Source organism: Triturus cristatus, chromosome 7 (genome assembly GCF_964204655.1).
Source record: "Triturus cristatus chromosome 7, aTriCri1.1, whole genome shotgun sequence".
Classification (NCBI taxonomy): domain Eukaryota; kingdom Metazoa; phylum Chordata; class Amphibia; order Caudata; family Salamandridae; genus Triturus; species Triturus cristatus.
Window position 1 is genome coordinate 1,515,293,184 of NC_140590.1, and position 16,677 is coordinate 1,515,309,860.

Genomic DNA, 16,677 nt, shown 5'->3' on the forward strand with positions numbered 1-16,677 from the left:
GAGTGACAATGGGAGTGAATTTGTGGGCCAAGTTATGCAAAAGGTTTGTGCAGGTCTTGGCATCAAGCAAAAATTCCATGCGGCAAACCATCCACAATCAGCGGGTCTAGTGGAGTGCTATAATGGCACCCTTAAGCTCAAGCTCGCTAAAGTACAGGCTAGTACAGGCCTTAGTTGGCCCGATGCCCTACCTTTGGCTCTTCTATCTACCAGAACGGCTGTGCATTCTCGTTTGGGACTTAGCCATTATGAGGTTGTTTTCGTATGCCCAGCTAACATATGGGGAGTCCCTCGCCCTAAAAAGTATTCAGACTTGCCATACCCAATGTTGATTGATTATTTGCATGACCTCACAACTAAATTGCGCGTTCTCCACCAACAGGTTCAGAGCGCTCTACCAGAGGCCTCCACAGACTCAGGTCATTCCATCCGACCAGGTGATTGGGTCTGCGTGAAGAATTTTCAAAGGACAAAGAATTTGGAGCCTCGCTGGAGGGAGCCCCGTCGGGTCCTCCTAGCAACCCGTACAGCAGTGAAGGTTGAAGGAAAGAAGAACTGGATTCACGGTGTACACTGCAAGAAGGTTCCTTTGCCTTGCCCTTTGATCAGTGGGTCCGCAAGGGAATAAGAGACTCTGAAAGCGAGAAGGTTCCTCGTTTTGTACCCTTTAGTGATGCACGCTTGAATGGAACATTGTCAGAGAAAGAAAGCGACGACATTCTCCAAGAAGCTGTACCACCGCATCTTCGTCTGAACACCACAAATCCACGAACATTGTTTCAGGATCAGACTGAACCTGATAAGACCCATTACGATTTAAGATCCAGACTGAAGAAGGAAAACTGAGAATCTCTCTTCTATGTAGTTTCTATCCCGGTTGCAGGGTCAAGGTAGGAGTCTTGTTGTGACCTGAGTAGTGGCAATAGGCCTGCAGGACGTGCAGTGTCATAGGACGGCAGACAATCGTGACCAAGTGATTAAGGAAGATTGCCGTGAGCATCCATTTAGAAGATGGAAACTACATTAGGCGAAAGAGAGAAAAGGAACAAAATGAAGACCCACTGTAAAATAATATATAATCGTTGTGGTATAACCTTATGTATTTTCATATTATTGTGTATTTTAATGGCGTGTATCGGTTGGATTGTTTATGCTATGCAGCAGAAAGTTGTCCCTTCTTCTATTACTATGCCTTCTTATTCCACTATCTCTCCGCATCTCTTTCATACACTTCCTCAACATGAACTCGTAAGAAGAACCGAATATTACAATAACTCCTTTATCCAGTTATTACATCAACACCAATTAGTGATTAATACAACTGACTGTTGGGTGTGTGGCCTAATGCCCCATACCACAGAAAAAGGGATGCCATATTTAGTCCTTCCATTCTCTTATGAAGGTTCTGCTTGGGCTTATTTTGTAATTTTCTCCAACGCCTATCAAAGCCGATTTAAACGACCTGTCAGTTCCTATATTGGTGGACCAGATTTTAGTCATAGTTCGTTGATAAAGGGAATGGTAGCTATGGCTAAAATCATGGAAAATAGTAAAATTGCTGTAGATGAGAGAAAAGCATACACTAATTGGAACGTCACTCATTATATCACAAGCCTTAGTGATAAGGTTAAACAAGGCAAATCTCCACCAATTTGGACTGTACCTCATCAAGGCAATTTCTGTTTGCAAATCAATGGTCAAACTACTAACCCCGGACAAAGTAAAAGTTTTTGCTCCCATACTTACATTCATTCATCTCAGAATTCGCTGCCGTTAGTACCATCTCAGGGCACGTATTTCATCTGTCATGATAGAGCCTATACGTGGTTGCCGACTGGTTTTTCTGGAACTTGCTATATAGCTTTTCTTCTTCCCCCTACATACACTGCTTCTTCAAATTTTCATAAGAACAGATATGGCAGAGAAATTATTGATTCCAAAGACACAGCAGGACAAGAGGGAGGAGACTTCCTAAAAGGATTTCTTCCTTTTTGGGGTCCTATGGCAAACAGTAGGAATATGAGGCAACTGGTTCGTGTCGTAGAGACTACCATAGACACCACTGTAGGAGTTTTAAGTAATATTACAGCGGAACTACAGGCGGATTGTCTTATGACTTTGCAGAACCGAGTTGCCCTAGATGTTATTCTTGCAGATCGTGGTGGAGTCTGCAAATTGATCAAATCGAGTTGCTGTATTTATATACCTGATGACGCTCCGACAGTATACCAGGCCATCTCTAAATTACACATAATCTATGAGTCGATTCATCAGGACGAAGGAGATTGGTCGTTATTGGGATGGTTTTGGGGACTACTGTCCAAATGGGGTTGGAAAGTGCTAACATTCCTTGGTATGGTTTTAGCCATCGTATTCTCTTGTTGTCTTTGTATGCACTGTGGTCCCGCCATCTGCGACCTTTGTGCTACTATGTGCATCCCAAAACCCAAGGCACAAAGAACAGAGAATATTAAAATGATGTTGCAACAACAGTTTGATGACCTCATGACCATTGACATCGACTCAGATTAACATGAGTCCATATACTATTGCCTGAGTTCTGGCAAAAGGAGGGTCTGAGGAAATTCGATTTTCGATCTCGATCATATTGACCCGCCATTTTGTAAACCGCCGCCATTTTGTGTTGCCCTCACTCAGGCAGCACGACGGACGAAGTCTTTTCTGCTTTTCCTGCAATATTGTGTCAAAATAGCCTTCTGCCTCTGTTTACGAAGCTGGTGTTAGAAACTGGCCGAGTACACTAATCCCTGTCTGGTTCTTCTAATCCCTGTCTCAACTATCTGTTGGTTCACACTATTCTCTCCTGACTTTATCTTATCTTCTGGCCTTCGCTGTCCTCCGCTCGTATTCTCTCGTTTCACAACTGTCCTCCAAAACACACAAACGTATCTCGCCACCTGCAAGTCAGCTACAGACACGTTAATACCTTAACCTGTGGGAGGGATGGCAAACACAGTTGGAGGAGAGGCTTCTTCGAGTTACTCGATATCTTTGTTTTTCAACCTTTCCTATTGGACATGTTCTGTCTTTAACCTTACCTTATTGGTCCTCCATGTATGTTTTAGGTGTGTTCTGTGTTAATGTATATGTTACCTATGTACTATATAAGATTGTGTGCCACGGAGTGAAGTGGCAGTCTCCTGAGAACATACCGTGTGTACTTCTAAGACAACTGTACTAGCTGCAGCTAATAAAATCTGATCTTTTACGCCGACAGAGTGTCCCCGTGTCTCTGTTAGCTGAAGCATGAGAACCCAGGAGATTAAGGCGTGCCCTGCGCCGCCGGACCCAAAAGGTTCTGGTTCTTCACTGTTTACCAGATGACTGCCCTGCTCTTTGAGGCCTGTCCTGCTGTCTGAGAAGTAAGAGTGAACCTGCACCCTTCCTCCTAGGCACAGGTGACTCTAAGGGTCAGCTGACCGACCTCCTGTTTTGAGCTACAGGGACACATCAAGCTCCATATGCCTCTCTGCAACTGCCCAGCTGACTAGATGCACTGGACCTGCCTGGACCTACAAATGGACCTGCTTGAGCCCTGCTGGCCTCTGCTGGAGTGAGTTTCTGATTCCCCAGAGGTGCCTCCCAGCTCCTGGACCCTTGGTGTGGCATCTGATGAGCTCCTCCTAGAAGAAAAAGAAAAAATGCAGAGGTTTGGGGCTCTTCATGGCCATGAACCGGTCAATACACAAGATCATGTTGCCTGCACCAACTACTAAAGCGAAGCTACAGTGAACCCAACTCTTTGTGTCACAGGGACCGCCAGAGATGACTGGCAATGCAAGATCTGAACTTTAACCCCTTCCCTGCTCATGACGGAACCACTCCGTCATGAGCCACGGGTGCCGTGTGCTCATGACGGAGTGGTTCCGTCATGCTGCGGCCGTTGGCGGCCGCTACGCCCACGCGGCGCTAATTCCCCGCCTGTGCGGGCGATTAGCGCCGTGGGCGGAGTCATGACGGAACCACTCCGTCATGAGCACAGCTCAACCGTGACTCATGACGGAGTGGTTCCGTCATGAGCACGGCACCACCGCTGTGCCCCCAAACCCCCCCCAGCGCCGCGGCGGAATTCCCGCTGCGGCGAAGGGGTTAAGCTACAACATTGACAGCCCACGGTGACCTCCAAGGTGAGTCCCCAGCAACGACCATCCACAACACTCAACATGATCTTTGCGCTAGAGCTATGACCGGCCACAATGCCTGGGGTGCTTGTCGCGCTACAGCAACAACCATCAGTGATGTGCTCAGGGCTCTTTGCCGCCTCCTCCGCCATTTGTACTGGACTTTAGAAGGTACCTTTTTCAGCGGGACTAACCTGGTCCCTGTATCCAGGCTATGCTCCAGTGTGTTCGGTCTGAACTTGTGACTTTCACCTGGTGTCACACGATCAGATAACTCTGAGCAGCGCTTTGTGCTTTTAGGCACTACAATTACCTTAAATCTTTGAAATTGAAATTCTCCAGTTACACTGATTGGATTTTTGTTGTTCCTGTGTCAAATAATTTATTACATTTTGTTCCATTTTTCTAAATTAGTGTGGGATTTTCATGTGGTGTGCTTACACTTTATTTCTGTTTGAGGTCTGCATAAAAACTTTACATATTGCCTCTAAATTAATCCTGACTGCTTTTGTGCCCAGCTAGCAGAGGTATAAGGAAAGGTTAATTTAGTGACTGTTTTTGGTTTACCATGACAAGGATTGTGGCTGTTGCTTGAGAAGGGTTACCGGCCCCATCAACCAACAACCCAAATTCTCACAGTATTCTATGATAGCTATGCAATCCCTGTTTAAATTTCACATGTTTTACGTGATTCTGCACTTCCTAAGAGTATTTGCTGTTTTCACGTCGTTGTGCATTTGCATTTTTTTATGTAACATATCACTTTTGTATAGTACATACTTTTAACTGAGTTGCCTTCGGGTGGTTGAGTGAATTCAGGTTGTGGGCAGGTGTTTATAATGTCAAACGATTGAGAGCTCTGAAGGTGAGTAGCAAGGCAGTGCAAGTTTCTCACAGTGCCTGCAGAGTACGTGCACATCCAATCCGTGGCTTCTCTGCAGAGTGCACAAAGTGATGATTGCATATCTGTCGATGGCAATTGTGGGAAAATGTGAGATATGCAGATGGATGATTTCAGAAGCATTTAGATGCAAGAAAGGCATACATTTCTTACAGAGTGAGAGACTGAAAACGAAAGTGACGTGATGATGAGAGCAGGAGTGTCTGAGAAACTCCAAAGACCTCTATCCCTTCTACAGATTTTAGCAATGTTTAAGTCACAGTCTCATATATTAGGAATTCAAATATTTTCAATTCTAATTATTAACAACTAAATCATTGTTGTTCAGTTATCTAATACAGCTGACAAGCATTAGCAAAGCCAATAGAAGTGGCTTGTTTTAGACACGTCTGGATGTTCACAGAGGCACCCAAATCCTGGTCAAGTGGAATGCTGTGTGAAACACTGGATTTAAGTGTACATCTTTTAAGCCACCCCGTTAACTATATACGCCAAATCTCTTGGCATGATTCCTAGTTACTCATATTTGGCCAAGAACATTTTAGAAACCGCACTTTGTCATCCCACCTTAAGCATTGCTTTTAATACTATTCTGAGATGTCTATACCTTAAGGAAAATGTTGCTACCCATTGATAATGTTTTTACACGATTGCCCGTTTTCATGTGAGTTTGGGTGGAAGTGTTCATGTTACTTTCAAAGTTTGAGCAGAGTTGTGCTTTTTGTCCACATACAACAATTAATGAATCGTTTTTAGTAAACGAATCTTTTAAAATAAATGGTATTTGCGCTTTAACACACCTCTCGTTGCTACTCACTTTCTGTCTCTATTGAAAAGACTTTTTTTTTAATAAGGACTTTTTTTACATGCAGTATTTGCATTTTGTTACTAACTCTAGGCAGTTCGCCAAAACTGAGAGAAGTGCACTTTGAGTGAATAGTCCATGTATTTTTAAGGAAACAGGGAGTGTGTATATATAACCTTCATCCAAACGTCTAAGCATTCCACATATGGGGTTTTGGGCATTGGATTAGATGTGACCAGAGGACCAAACAATGGAAATTATACTGATTGATTGATAAAAACAACAGAATGCAGTATATTTTATTACTCCCCCAAAAAAACAATTCAAACCCCAGTGACGGCCCGTGTAGGGCGTTTTACCGGGGCGGTGACGTGGTGCAGAGGAGGGGCAGGGTGGGGGGTTGTAAAATGCGGCATACGGCCGAGTTCAGGTAAGTTCCGAAAAAAATTAATAAAACGAATTTCGTTGCGCGCGCTGCATTGCCAAATGCGATGCAGCGCGCGCGCAACGAAATTCGTTTTCGGCCGTTTGCCGCATTTTGCAACCCCCCACCCTGCCCCTCCTCTGCGCCACATCACCGCCCCGGTAAAACGCCCTACACGGGCCGTCACTGTCAAACCCTTGGAACCCAGTCCTGTGATGCAGCTGAAGTCGATTCGAATTTACACCACTCATACAGTGACTTTGCTAGCTGCCTCCACATTTTACCCTGAAGAAGACACCAGAGGTGGTAAATAGAGTGCGTATAGTAAATTTCCATTATGTTTTCTCATTGTACACACACAGGCAGTTTCTCTTCTTGGGCAGAAGAGGGTTGCCCCACTTGGTGCGAGTGTAGCGGTAAACACAGAATAATAAAATAGACATTACCGTTCTATTATTCTGTGTGCCTCCGGCTGTAGCGATTGGATGGTGGGGGGGGGCGGATTGCTTCAGATTTCAGAATGACATTGTAGGTGCTCAGTACGCATGTCAGATTGGCCGGCTGCCTACAGTCGGCCAATCTGACATGTGCACTTGAAAGCCAACAAACCCAGAGCTGTAAAACACCTGAGGGATTGCAGGCACCGGCCCCCAACCTCAAAATGAGCGCTGGTTTAGCCTGCTCCAACCAATGGGTTGGATTTGTGTTGCACAAGGAGGCAAGTCTTTCCCTTTCCATCCTGCTCCTCATCACCCCCAGAATCAGGGCTGGGAGGGGGTTATCGGTTTTAAGTGCCCAGCGGCGGGCAGCATTTATGGTGAGTGCCTAACCATTAATTAATGTTGCCAGCCGCCACTGTGTCACTGTGTAGACCATTTGCATTTGTAAATATCCCTCAATAACATTACTTTCTAACACATTTCTTGCTGTGCTAAAGCGAATTCAAACTGTTGGGAAAGCTAATTTCTGTCAAAATCAGATCTAGTTTATGTTCCTTACTGGGATCTTAGAATGAACATCTGCTATATGCAGAAAGAAATAAGGAAGTGTTCTCAGGTTGGGTGCTTCCTATTGAATGTACGCAAAAAGTCACGTGACAGGATATTATGGACAAATCAGACTCTGTTCTTTTGACTATTTTGTTATAATTTTTACTAGTTTGCAGCTCCCGGAGGACATTGAATGAAATATGTATGTAGTAACAGTGGAATGCACCACTTTTCACAGTTTACCAATTTTAATTTCTCCTGGACTTGTCTTTGCAAGAGATTAGGTTTCTTGAGGCTGTTTAATGTGAAGGTTTATCAGCACTTCATGTAGTTACTCATTCCACTGGCCTCCATGCTTTCAGGCAATATCTCACCCCATTTTCCATCAAAGGCAGCACATACAGACGCCCAAGGAGCCAATTCTTGGTGGCTCACAATGATGAGAATGTAGGGAAATATGTTTCTCAGATAATTTCTAAACTTGATTGTTATTTGTTTTGTTATTTAAATTATGTGGATGTGTTGTGACAGCAGGGTTTTCAGTATCTCACCATAAACCGTTAGATTTCCCCCTGCAGCTGTTGTGATGCACACACCAGACAGCCATGTAAAGCATTATAAATCAATCAATCAATCAATCAGCATTTGTATAGTGCAGCACTGTCACCGCTAGGGCACGTCTCAATCCCAATGTACTGAAAAATGATTAAAAATAGGGTATAAAAGTGCAATATAGGAACACCCTAACTCACAGGTACTTGTGGGTTGGGACCCATAGAGACCCCACCTTAGAGGCCAAAAAAAGGAAATTTTCAGCTCATGGTTACCTTAGTACTTCCACTGAACCCAGAGTGGCTCTCCACTGAAGTAGCATGGTACTACCATGGTCGCCGCCACCCAAGATTTACCCCCATTGTACCGCACTACCATGGGCAGGAAACCTGTGTAGTGGGTACTGCAGGAATACTGTGGTACCTTAAAAAGAAAAAAATCAAATACAGGTTGGGTGTTTGTGGGTTGTTGGGTCAGAGCCTGGCCTATGCCCCCCTCAAGCCTGTAAATATCCGGGGAACCCCATTCCCTGGGGCCAGCTCAATTACTGTGTCCCAGGGAGCCTGCCCACTGGACACAGTAGTTTCCCTGCCAGCCTTAATACGGGCAGGTAAACATATGTCTGCTCCCACCTGGCATTTTTAAAGCTCCCCTCGGGTGGGAGCATACATGTCTTCCCTGCTCAATGGAACGCGGGCAGGGACGGCAAATACCTGTGGTGGCAGCTAATCAGATCTTATCTTCAGATCTATTGACCGGGGATCTTCCGCGGCATAGAATATGCAAAGTTTTTTAGCCTTAATTTCTCAAAAACACTGAACGTATTTACACCAAATCACAAAAATTACGCTTTCTGGACCAAGATCTAGCTTTCTGCCAAATTTGCTGAAAATCTATTCAGCTGTTTTGCGGTATCGTTGTTCAATATTGCTATGGAAAAACAAATGAGGAAAATTCATTTTGGGACCCCTCAACACCCTGTTCTTCCCACTTGATGGATCCCCCAGAAACATTCCATGAAGGAGCGTTGGTCGATATGACTTTTTTGGAAAGTTTAATCAAACAGTGTTAAAGTTATTACCCGACAATTTTTTTCCCTATTGAAACATGATCCTAACTCTATTCGTGGGCCTTGGGCCACTCAAACCAAGAGGGGGGAACCAAAGGCGTCGTTGTCAATGACGGACAGTTGGTGAAGATTGAAGTGGGTTCAGATTTCCCCAGATAAGTTTTATGAGTCCCTGCTCTCCCAGTGTCATAGTTTGCAACCTGTATAGATGGTATGGTGATCCCATCAGATATTTTGGGGGCTTTTGACGCCATTTCAGGCGTAATCGCTAGTTTACTAAAGACCCCGGGGCAGCAAGCTTCTGCAGTACCAAGATGGTTTGACTCCAAATGTTCAAGAGCCTTGAGGAACTTGAGAGTAGCCCTTGGCATGAAACCAAGAGATCCCTCCACTGTTAAGGCTTGTCGTAAACTCTATAAAGTCACCCTGGCTACCTGTAAATCACTATTAAAGGACAAAGCCTGGGCAACTCTTACAGAAGCCAGTACCCTGACGAACAGTTTTAGGTTTTGGTGTATTGTAAACAATCCATTCTTGGCAGGAGACGATACCAATCTTTTGGACTCGCATATTACAGAAGACGAATGGGTTAGGTATTTTGAGGATACGTTTTTAGCCCACTCTGCCATGAAGGTAGACCTGCACCTAGCTGAGGGGTCTCCCTATGTGGTTTTTACTACTGAGGAAGTTAGAAAAGGTATACCAGGGTTGACAAAGAAGAAGGCCCCGGGCCCGGATGGGATCCAACCTGATCTTTACATCTCAGATACGGACATCTGGGTACCGACTCTTATGGTGGTTATTAATGCTGCAGTTCTGTCCGGTTGTCCGGCTTCTTGGGCTCTATCCACCATTGTCCTGCATAGTCCTTAACAGGCTTTCTACTTGGGGGGAGGACAATAACATTCTGTCTGACGCCCAATATGGTTTTCGCTTGGGTCTATTGACAGTGGATCAAAGCCTAAACTTGTACTTGGTACTTAACAAATATAATATTGTGTGCCACAGCACTGTTTATTTAGCTTTCATGGATCTGTCCTCAGCATTCGACCTAGTTAATAGATCAAAGCTCTGGCAGACCATGTTGTCATTAGCCCAGATATTGTACGATTTTTGAGGGATTTACATAGTGACACCAAGGAGGTGGTTCGATTAACTAAGGATCTGAGAGTCACCCACCAGCTCACAACTGAGAGAGGGGTCCGACCTTTTTAATCTGTATATCAATGATTTGGAGCAGACCCTTGTGAAGATGAAAACTGACTGTCCACAAGTGGGCCAGCGGAGCCATTCAGTACGATTGTACACGGATGACACTCTCCTCATGGCTCGGACAGCCAGGGGTTTACAAACTTTATTGACCTCATTTGTCTACTTTATGGATGATTTGAACCTGCTAGTGAACAATAGTAAATCCTTTGTAATGCAAGTAGGTTTATGCCCCAACAAACCCTACACATTTGTGGTGGGATCGATGCCGGTCCCTATGACCTATATCTTCTCATATCTGGGTGTAGTTTTCGAGGGAAACATTCATTACCACACAGGCATTGCATCGCAATGCCTTTACATCACGGGTAATACAACGCAAGTCGTTACAACAAATTGTGCTGGATGGCGCCCTAACCTTAGGAATAGTATGCTTTACTATTCCAACACCTTCCCTACTGTACGTAGACTGGTGTTGGAATAGTAAATCATACTATCCCTAAGTCCAGCGCCCTCCAGCGCAAGTCGTTGTAATGACTTGCGTTGTAAAAACTGTGATGTTATGTTATGTTATGTTATGGCCATTTATAGAGCGCAACTGTTAACAAAAGGTGTCCTGGCGCTTGGAGAAGGCCTAAAGGGGGGAACACGGAGGATCAATTAGTGAAGAGCAATGTTTTTAATGTCTTTCTAAATACAAGAAGATTGGTCGTACTTCTTAGAGATAAAGGAAGAGCATTCCATGCTCTTGCTGCATTGACTATGAAGCTTCTGCCACCCCAATTGGCCTTCTTCACCCTAGGTACTGGTGCCAATTTGGCGTCAGAAGATCATAGGGTTCTATTAGGGGTGTACGAGTAGAGTCGCTGTTTTAAAAATTCAGGCCCAATCCATGAAGGGATTTAAAAAGCAGAGTCAAGGCTTTGCATTGAATGTGTTTCCTCACTAGCAACCAGTGCAGAGCTTTAATTTGAACAGAGATGGAATCAGTTCTGGATGTACCTGTAATTAATCTGGCGGCCGCGTTCTGCAGAATCTGTAATTTATTTAGAGATCCTTCATGTATTTTCAAATACAGACTGTTGCAATAATCCAATCTTGGCATGATAAGAACGGTGACAACTGTTTGTTGTACTGCTTTTGGGAGTAATGGCATGATTTTTTTTTACAAGATTTGAGGATGTAGGTGGTAGTAGAGACAACTTTGTTTACCTGGTCCCTACAACTCAATTTAGCATCTAACCATACTCCCAAATTTTTTACTTTCCCTACTGGCGTGGGGAGTTGGCCAAGGTCTGCCGGCCAGCAGACTGGTGTCCATAGATTAGGATTATTGCCGAAAAGAATCACCTCCATTTTATTGGAGTTGAGCTTTAGGCAGTTTTTTGCCATCCAGCCTCCCACGGCACTCACGCAATTTTGTAACCTTAATGAAGTATTCACAGAACCGCCTGGGAGTAGGTTAACCACTATTTGGGTATTATCAGCATAAGAGGTTAATGTAAACCCAAATGATTCAACAAGCGGTGCCAGTGAGGAAACATATACATTAAAAAGGGTCGGGCTTAATGATGATCCCTGGGGAACACCACAAGGCAGAGAAAATGATTCAGCTTCAAACTCATCCAAGGCTACAGTTTGTACTCTGTCCGTCAAAAAAGATTTAAGAAGTTTCCAGGCAGTGCCCTTGACTCCTACTTCCTGTAGACGTTCCATCAGTATACCGTGGTGGACGGTATCGAATGCCGCTGAAAGATCCAACATGATCAGGGCGGCATTCCCTCCTTGGTCCAAAATTTTCCTGATCTCTTCGGTGGATTTTAGCAGCACGGTTTCAGTGCTGTGACCCCCTCTAAATCCAAACTGGGTTGGGTCCAAGGCTTGTGAGTCTTGCAGAAACTTATTTAGTTGGGCATTAATATTCCTCTCAATGACCTTCGCCGGGAGTGGGATTCTTGATATTGGTCTAAAATTATTGGGGTCATTGGTATCCAAATTAGGTTTCTTTAAAAGTGGCAAAATTGAAGCAAGCTTCCAGTCTCTTGGGAAGTATCCATCTGAATACATAGTGTTAAAGATGGAAGTCAGCACTCTTGAGACCGGTTCTACAGCTAACAGAACTACTGTACTTGGGCATGGATCAAAAGGAGAGCCAAACTTTATCTTCAATAATAGGTTAGTTATATCAAGTTCTGTTAGAGGGGCAAAGTTAAGTAGAAGAGGGCTATTGATCTTAGTTCCTGTGTGAGAAGTTGCTAGATTCTGAGTGTTTTCAAAGGTCGAATCAGAGAAGGTAACAAAGATGTTATTTACCTTCTCAAAAAAGCATTTAGCTATCTTATTGCACAACTCTTGACTAGCTAAAAAAGTTGGGGAACATGGGTGGGCTAGAGTTTTCACTATTTTAAAAAGCTCTTTAGAAGAGTTTTTTTGCTGAATTAATTTTGTCAGTAAAATAGTTTTTGTTTTGTTTTTTGCAGCAATTGTTTATAAGCTGACAGGATAGTTTTATAGACCATTTTGTCCTTTTCCTTGTAGCCCACCCTCCACTTTCTTTCCAAATGCTTACACGCAAGTTTCTGATCCCTAAGTTCAGAAGAGTACCAGGGAGCGGAAGGTTGTTGTCTGGTAAGACGGAGATATTTCAAAGGTGCCAATTTATTCCCTGCAGCTGCTAGCCAATTTGTATATACATTAGTAGCTTCATCCAGATTTCTTGGTACTGGTGGCAGAGTTAATGTAAGATGTTGCTGTATTTCCCCTGAGGCTATCTTATTCCATGATCTGGTCACTGATTTTTTTTTCAGGGGTGATGTAACTTTCCGTGATCATTTTGATCGCGTTGTAACGTCACATATTCAGTTTTCGATACTGCCATGGCATGGTGTAATTTCATCGGTAGGAAAAAAGGGGACTTTGTCAGGGACAATACTGCCATCTTTAATTTTGCATCTAGGTTGGGCACCAGACCTACTGGGACCCTCTTGAACTTCTACAAGGCAAAGTGTATTACTAAGGTGGCTTATGGTAGCGAGCTATGGGGTTACAAGGAGCTTGAGGAACTCCAAGTTGTTGAAAATACTTTTTTTAAACGTATTTTATGTCTACAGCAGTGTATCCCCTCTATTACAGTCCATGAAGAACTGGGTTTGGCTTTTCTTTCTGATCTGTTATCTTACCGTCCCCTATCTTTGTGGATGAATTGATGGCTTAGGGAGGGACTGGCACTAAGTAAGGACATTTTAACAGATTGCCTTTCCCTGGATCACTTATATAGTATTACCTGGCTTGAGTATGTAAGGGATTGCCTTGTAGACTTGGGAAGTCCTGATTTATTCACCAACCCAGAGATTGGGTATTTCCCTTTGAAAACCGAGCCATCAACTGAGCCCTATCTTTTACGGCTCAAAAGTTCCCACAAACGATTCTTACTGACCAGGTTCCGTCTGGACCTTTTTCAGTACCTCTGGGCCGACCTGGGTGGGGTACATAGGGGCCAGAGTCTCCCTCCTTGTGGCTGCGATGGGAAGACTTCACAGGATATGATGCATTTTTTTAATGTTCTGCAGTTTTTACGAGCTTCCCAGAAAATCTAAAAGTGTAATTTTAGACAGGTTAGACCAGCGTTTATTTTTTTACAAATGCTCACTAGCAATTCTCTGTTATGTGTTCTTAGTTTCTTGAGCTCTGCAGTCAGGCTCAGATCTATCTGTGACTAATCTACGTGCTAGCACCTTTAAAAGAAAAAGAAAATATTGCTTTGGACCATGCTATAGCCTGCGTTTTTATTCCAATAACTTAGCGAGCCGGTGTCTAGGAACTGAACTGTTCAAAGTATATGATGTGTTATTTAACTAATCTTATCTTTGTCTATTTATTGCTGTACACATTGAACTTAGTTTTAAATGACGACTGGCGATTCACAGGGAAATTTGGGTAGACTAAAGTGTATAGCGGGCTACTATCTGAGGTTCTTTGATTTTTAAAAAATTTAAATGTATACATTTTAACCATGTCTTTGGATATATTTAATCGCACGTATTGTACTGAAATCTTTTTTAAACTATCCTGTACTTTTATGGTCTATCTTGATAGATCAAATAAAGTTAATTTTATTGTATTGTATGATCCTAACTCTAACTGGACTGCCACTGGGTAAAATATATAAATATATTTGTATAATTTCTACGACCCCCAGTGGCAACGCGACTTGACTGCTAACCCGCTATGTATGGAAAAAGGCTCCAAGATAAAGAATGGACCGCACTCCAAATATCATGCAAATGGTCTTTATTTGGTAATGTGTTTCAGCATTCCTAGATGTCTTTCACCAACCTTCACAGTCCTGCAACAAAGTACCATAAATGTAAATAAAGGACTATCGTAGACATAGCAGACAGACTCTAATGTCTTCCTTACTACATAATTCATTGTATTGCATTATAAAACATAATTAATTTAATTGTTTAAACATTTAATCAATACAGTGATAGAAATAAAAAAGTGAGCCAGAATTTCCATTTTAAAAGGATTTTTTTTTGTTTTGCTAATAATGTTGATACTGTTTGGTGAATCATCTTGAAACTTTCCCCAAAAAGTTCATCCACCTCAGATCCTTCTTGAAAACCTTTTGGGGGTGATCCGTCAAGCTGGGGATGTGAAAAGGGGGAGGGGTACCAAAATGTTTTTTTCTGTAAAAAATTTACATTAGAAAAATTAGACAACACACAAAAAAACAGCTGCACAGCATTAGACGCAATATGGCAGAAAGCTAGATCTTTACTAGGAAAGTGTGCTTTATGTGATTTGGTGGAAATCTGTCTAGCCTATTTTAAGAAATTAAGCTCCAAAAATAGAGATATCTGGAAGGTTGGCATTAATTTAAGAAAAAAAGCATTTTAATAGGTCATGAGGGCGTTTTTTTTCCTGCCGACCCATTTGGACCAGCAGGACCCAGTGGTCCTGTGGGATTCAATGCTCTCAATGGCTGGCTGCGGCATGAAAGAAATGGTGGTCCTCTGGATCAGAATATATTTTTACAATCCCTTAGTCCCCTGGGACCATTTATATTTAACAGCCCCTTCGAGAGTTCTGTGGGACCCAGCACGACCCCCATGTGGCCCCGCTGGACTATTGTGGGAGTCCTGGAGGGCCAAATAAAAACATTTAAAAAAAGGAATAATGTGCATGCAGGTCTGCAGGTGGCTGCCTGCTAATAGGCGCTTGCTAGCCTTGGGTGTTCGCCAAACACTATGCGATAAGGGTTAGCTGGTGCTTTGGGAGACTGGATGCAAGCCATCCAACCCTTCCGTCACAGACTGCCGAAGGCCGTGAATGGTGAGGTGTTGCCCTAAGAGAAATCATATTAAGATATTATTTTAAGTTGCAAGAAAACACATAAATTCTCTGAAAAATGTAAAGGTTAAAGTGGAGTTAGACATAAATATGGAAGAAAGAATGTAACTTATTTTTTTTTTAAACGTAGATCTTATGTACATTTAGCAAATTATGTGGGAAATTTTGAAGCAGATATGGTAAATCCAAAATTATGCTGCTGCCACATAATTGCTTAAATTTGCTGGCCTTCACCATTTGACAGTGTTTTGAGGAATTAAATATAAAAAGGGAAACAAAACCTAACTATATTAATTGCAATTAATGCCTATTGTTAGCGTCACTTTGAAGAAAGAACAGCCTATAAAAGATAACTACCTCAAAATAAAAATGTTATAAGAAAATACATGTTTAATGTGGTCAAATGATGCACACTCTGGTGCCGATTCGGATCCTGGAAAAATTTCCCCCGTCCAAATTGAATCTGGACTTTTTTCCGTCCGAATCGTACAAGTAGCGTACAAACTGCCAAGTACGATTCGCATGGGAAAAACTCCATACGAATCACATCCGGAAAATTTCCCCACACGTCCTCGGGTCGGAAATTGTGTCCGACACATCCCCGGACGATTTACCGTACGAACCGGAAAAATGAAGTCTGACCGCGCTAGTACGATCACTCCCGTCCTTTCGATTTCACAACTGTATGGAAATAACACCGTACGGACCGAACTCCCATAGCAAGCATGGAGACACGTGCCCGCACACGCGCCGAACACCCCACCACAGACCTCGCATGTACGCGCAAAACGCCCCCCGGCCGCGGATGTACGCGCCGAACCCCCAACAGTGTATGCATGGAGCGTACCCCCACCCATGTATGCATGGAGCATACCAACTCCCCACCCGTGTATGTACAGACCGTACCCCCACCCCACCCATGTATGTACGGACCGTACCCCCACCCCACCAGTGTATGTACGGACCGTACCCCCACCCCACCAGTGTATGTACGGACCGTACCCCCACCCCACCCGTGTATGTACGGACCGTATCCCCACCCGTGTATGCATGGAGCGTACCAACTCCCCACCCATGTATGTACGGAGCGTACCCCCACCCCACCTGTGTATGTATGAACCGTACCCTCACCTGTGTATGCATGGAGCGTACCAACTCCCCACCTGTGTATGTACGGACCGTACCCCCACCCCACCCGTGTATGTACGGACCGTACCCCCACCCGTGTATG

At 43.6% G+C, this 16,677-nt stretch overlaps 1 protein-coding gene across 1 annotated transcript; it reads left to right on the forward strand.

Moving 5' to 3' along the window:
* Positions 1–1,188: 1,188 nt before the first annotated feature.
* LOC146812273 (endogenous retrovirus group PABLB member 1 Env polyprotein-like) lies at positions 1,189–2,532 on the forward strand. The gene has a single exon (XM_085615153.1). The coding sequence runs from the start codon at positions 1,189–1,191 to the stop codon at positions 2,530–2,532; it is 1,344 nt and encodes a 447-aa protein (XP_085471279.1).
* Positions 2,533–16,677: the final 14,145 nt, after the last annotated feature.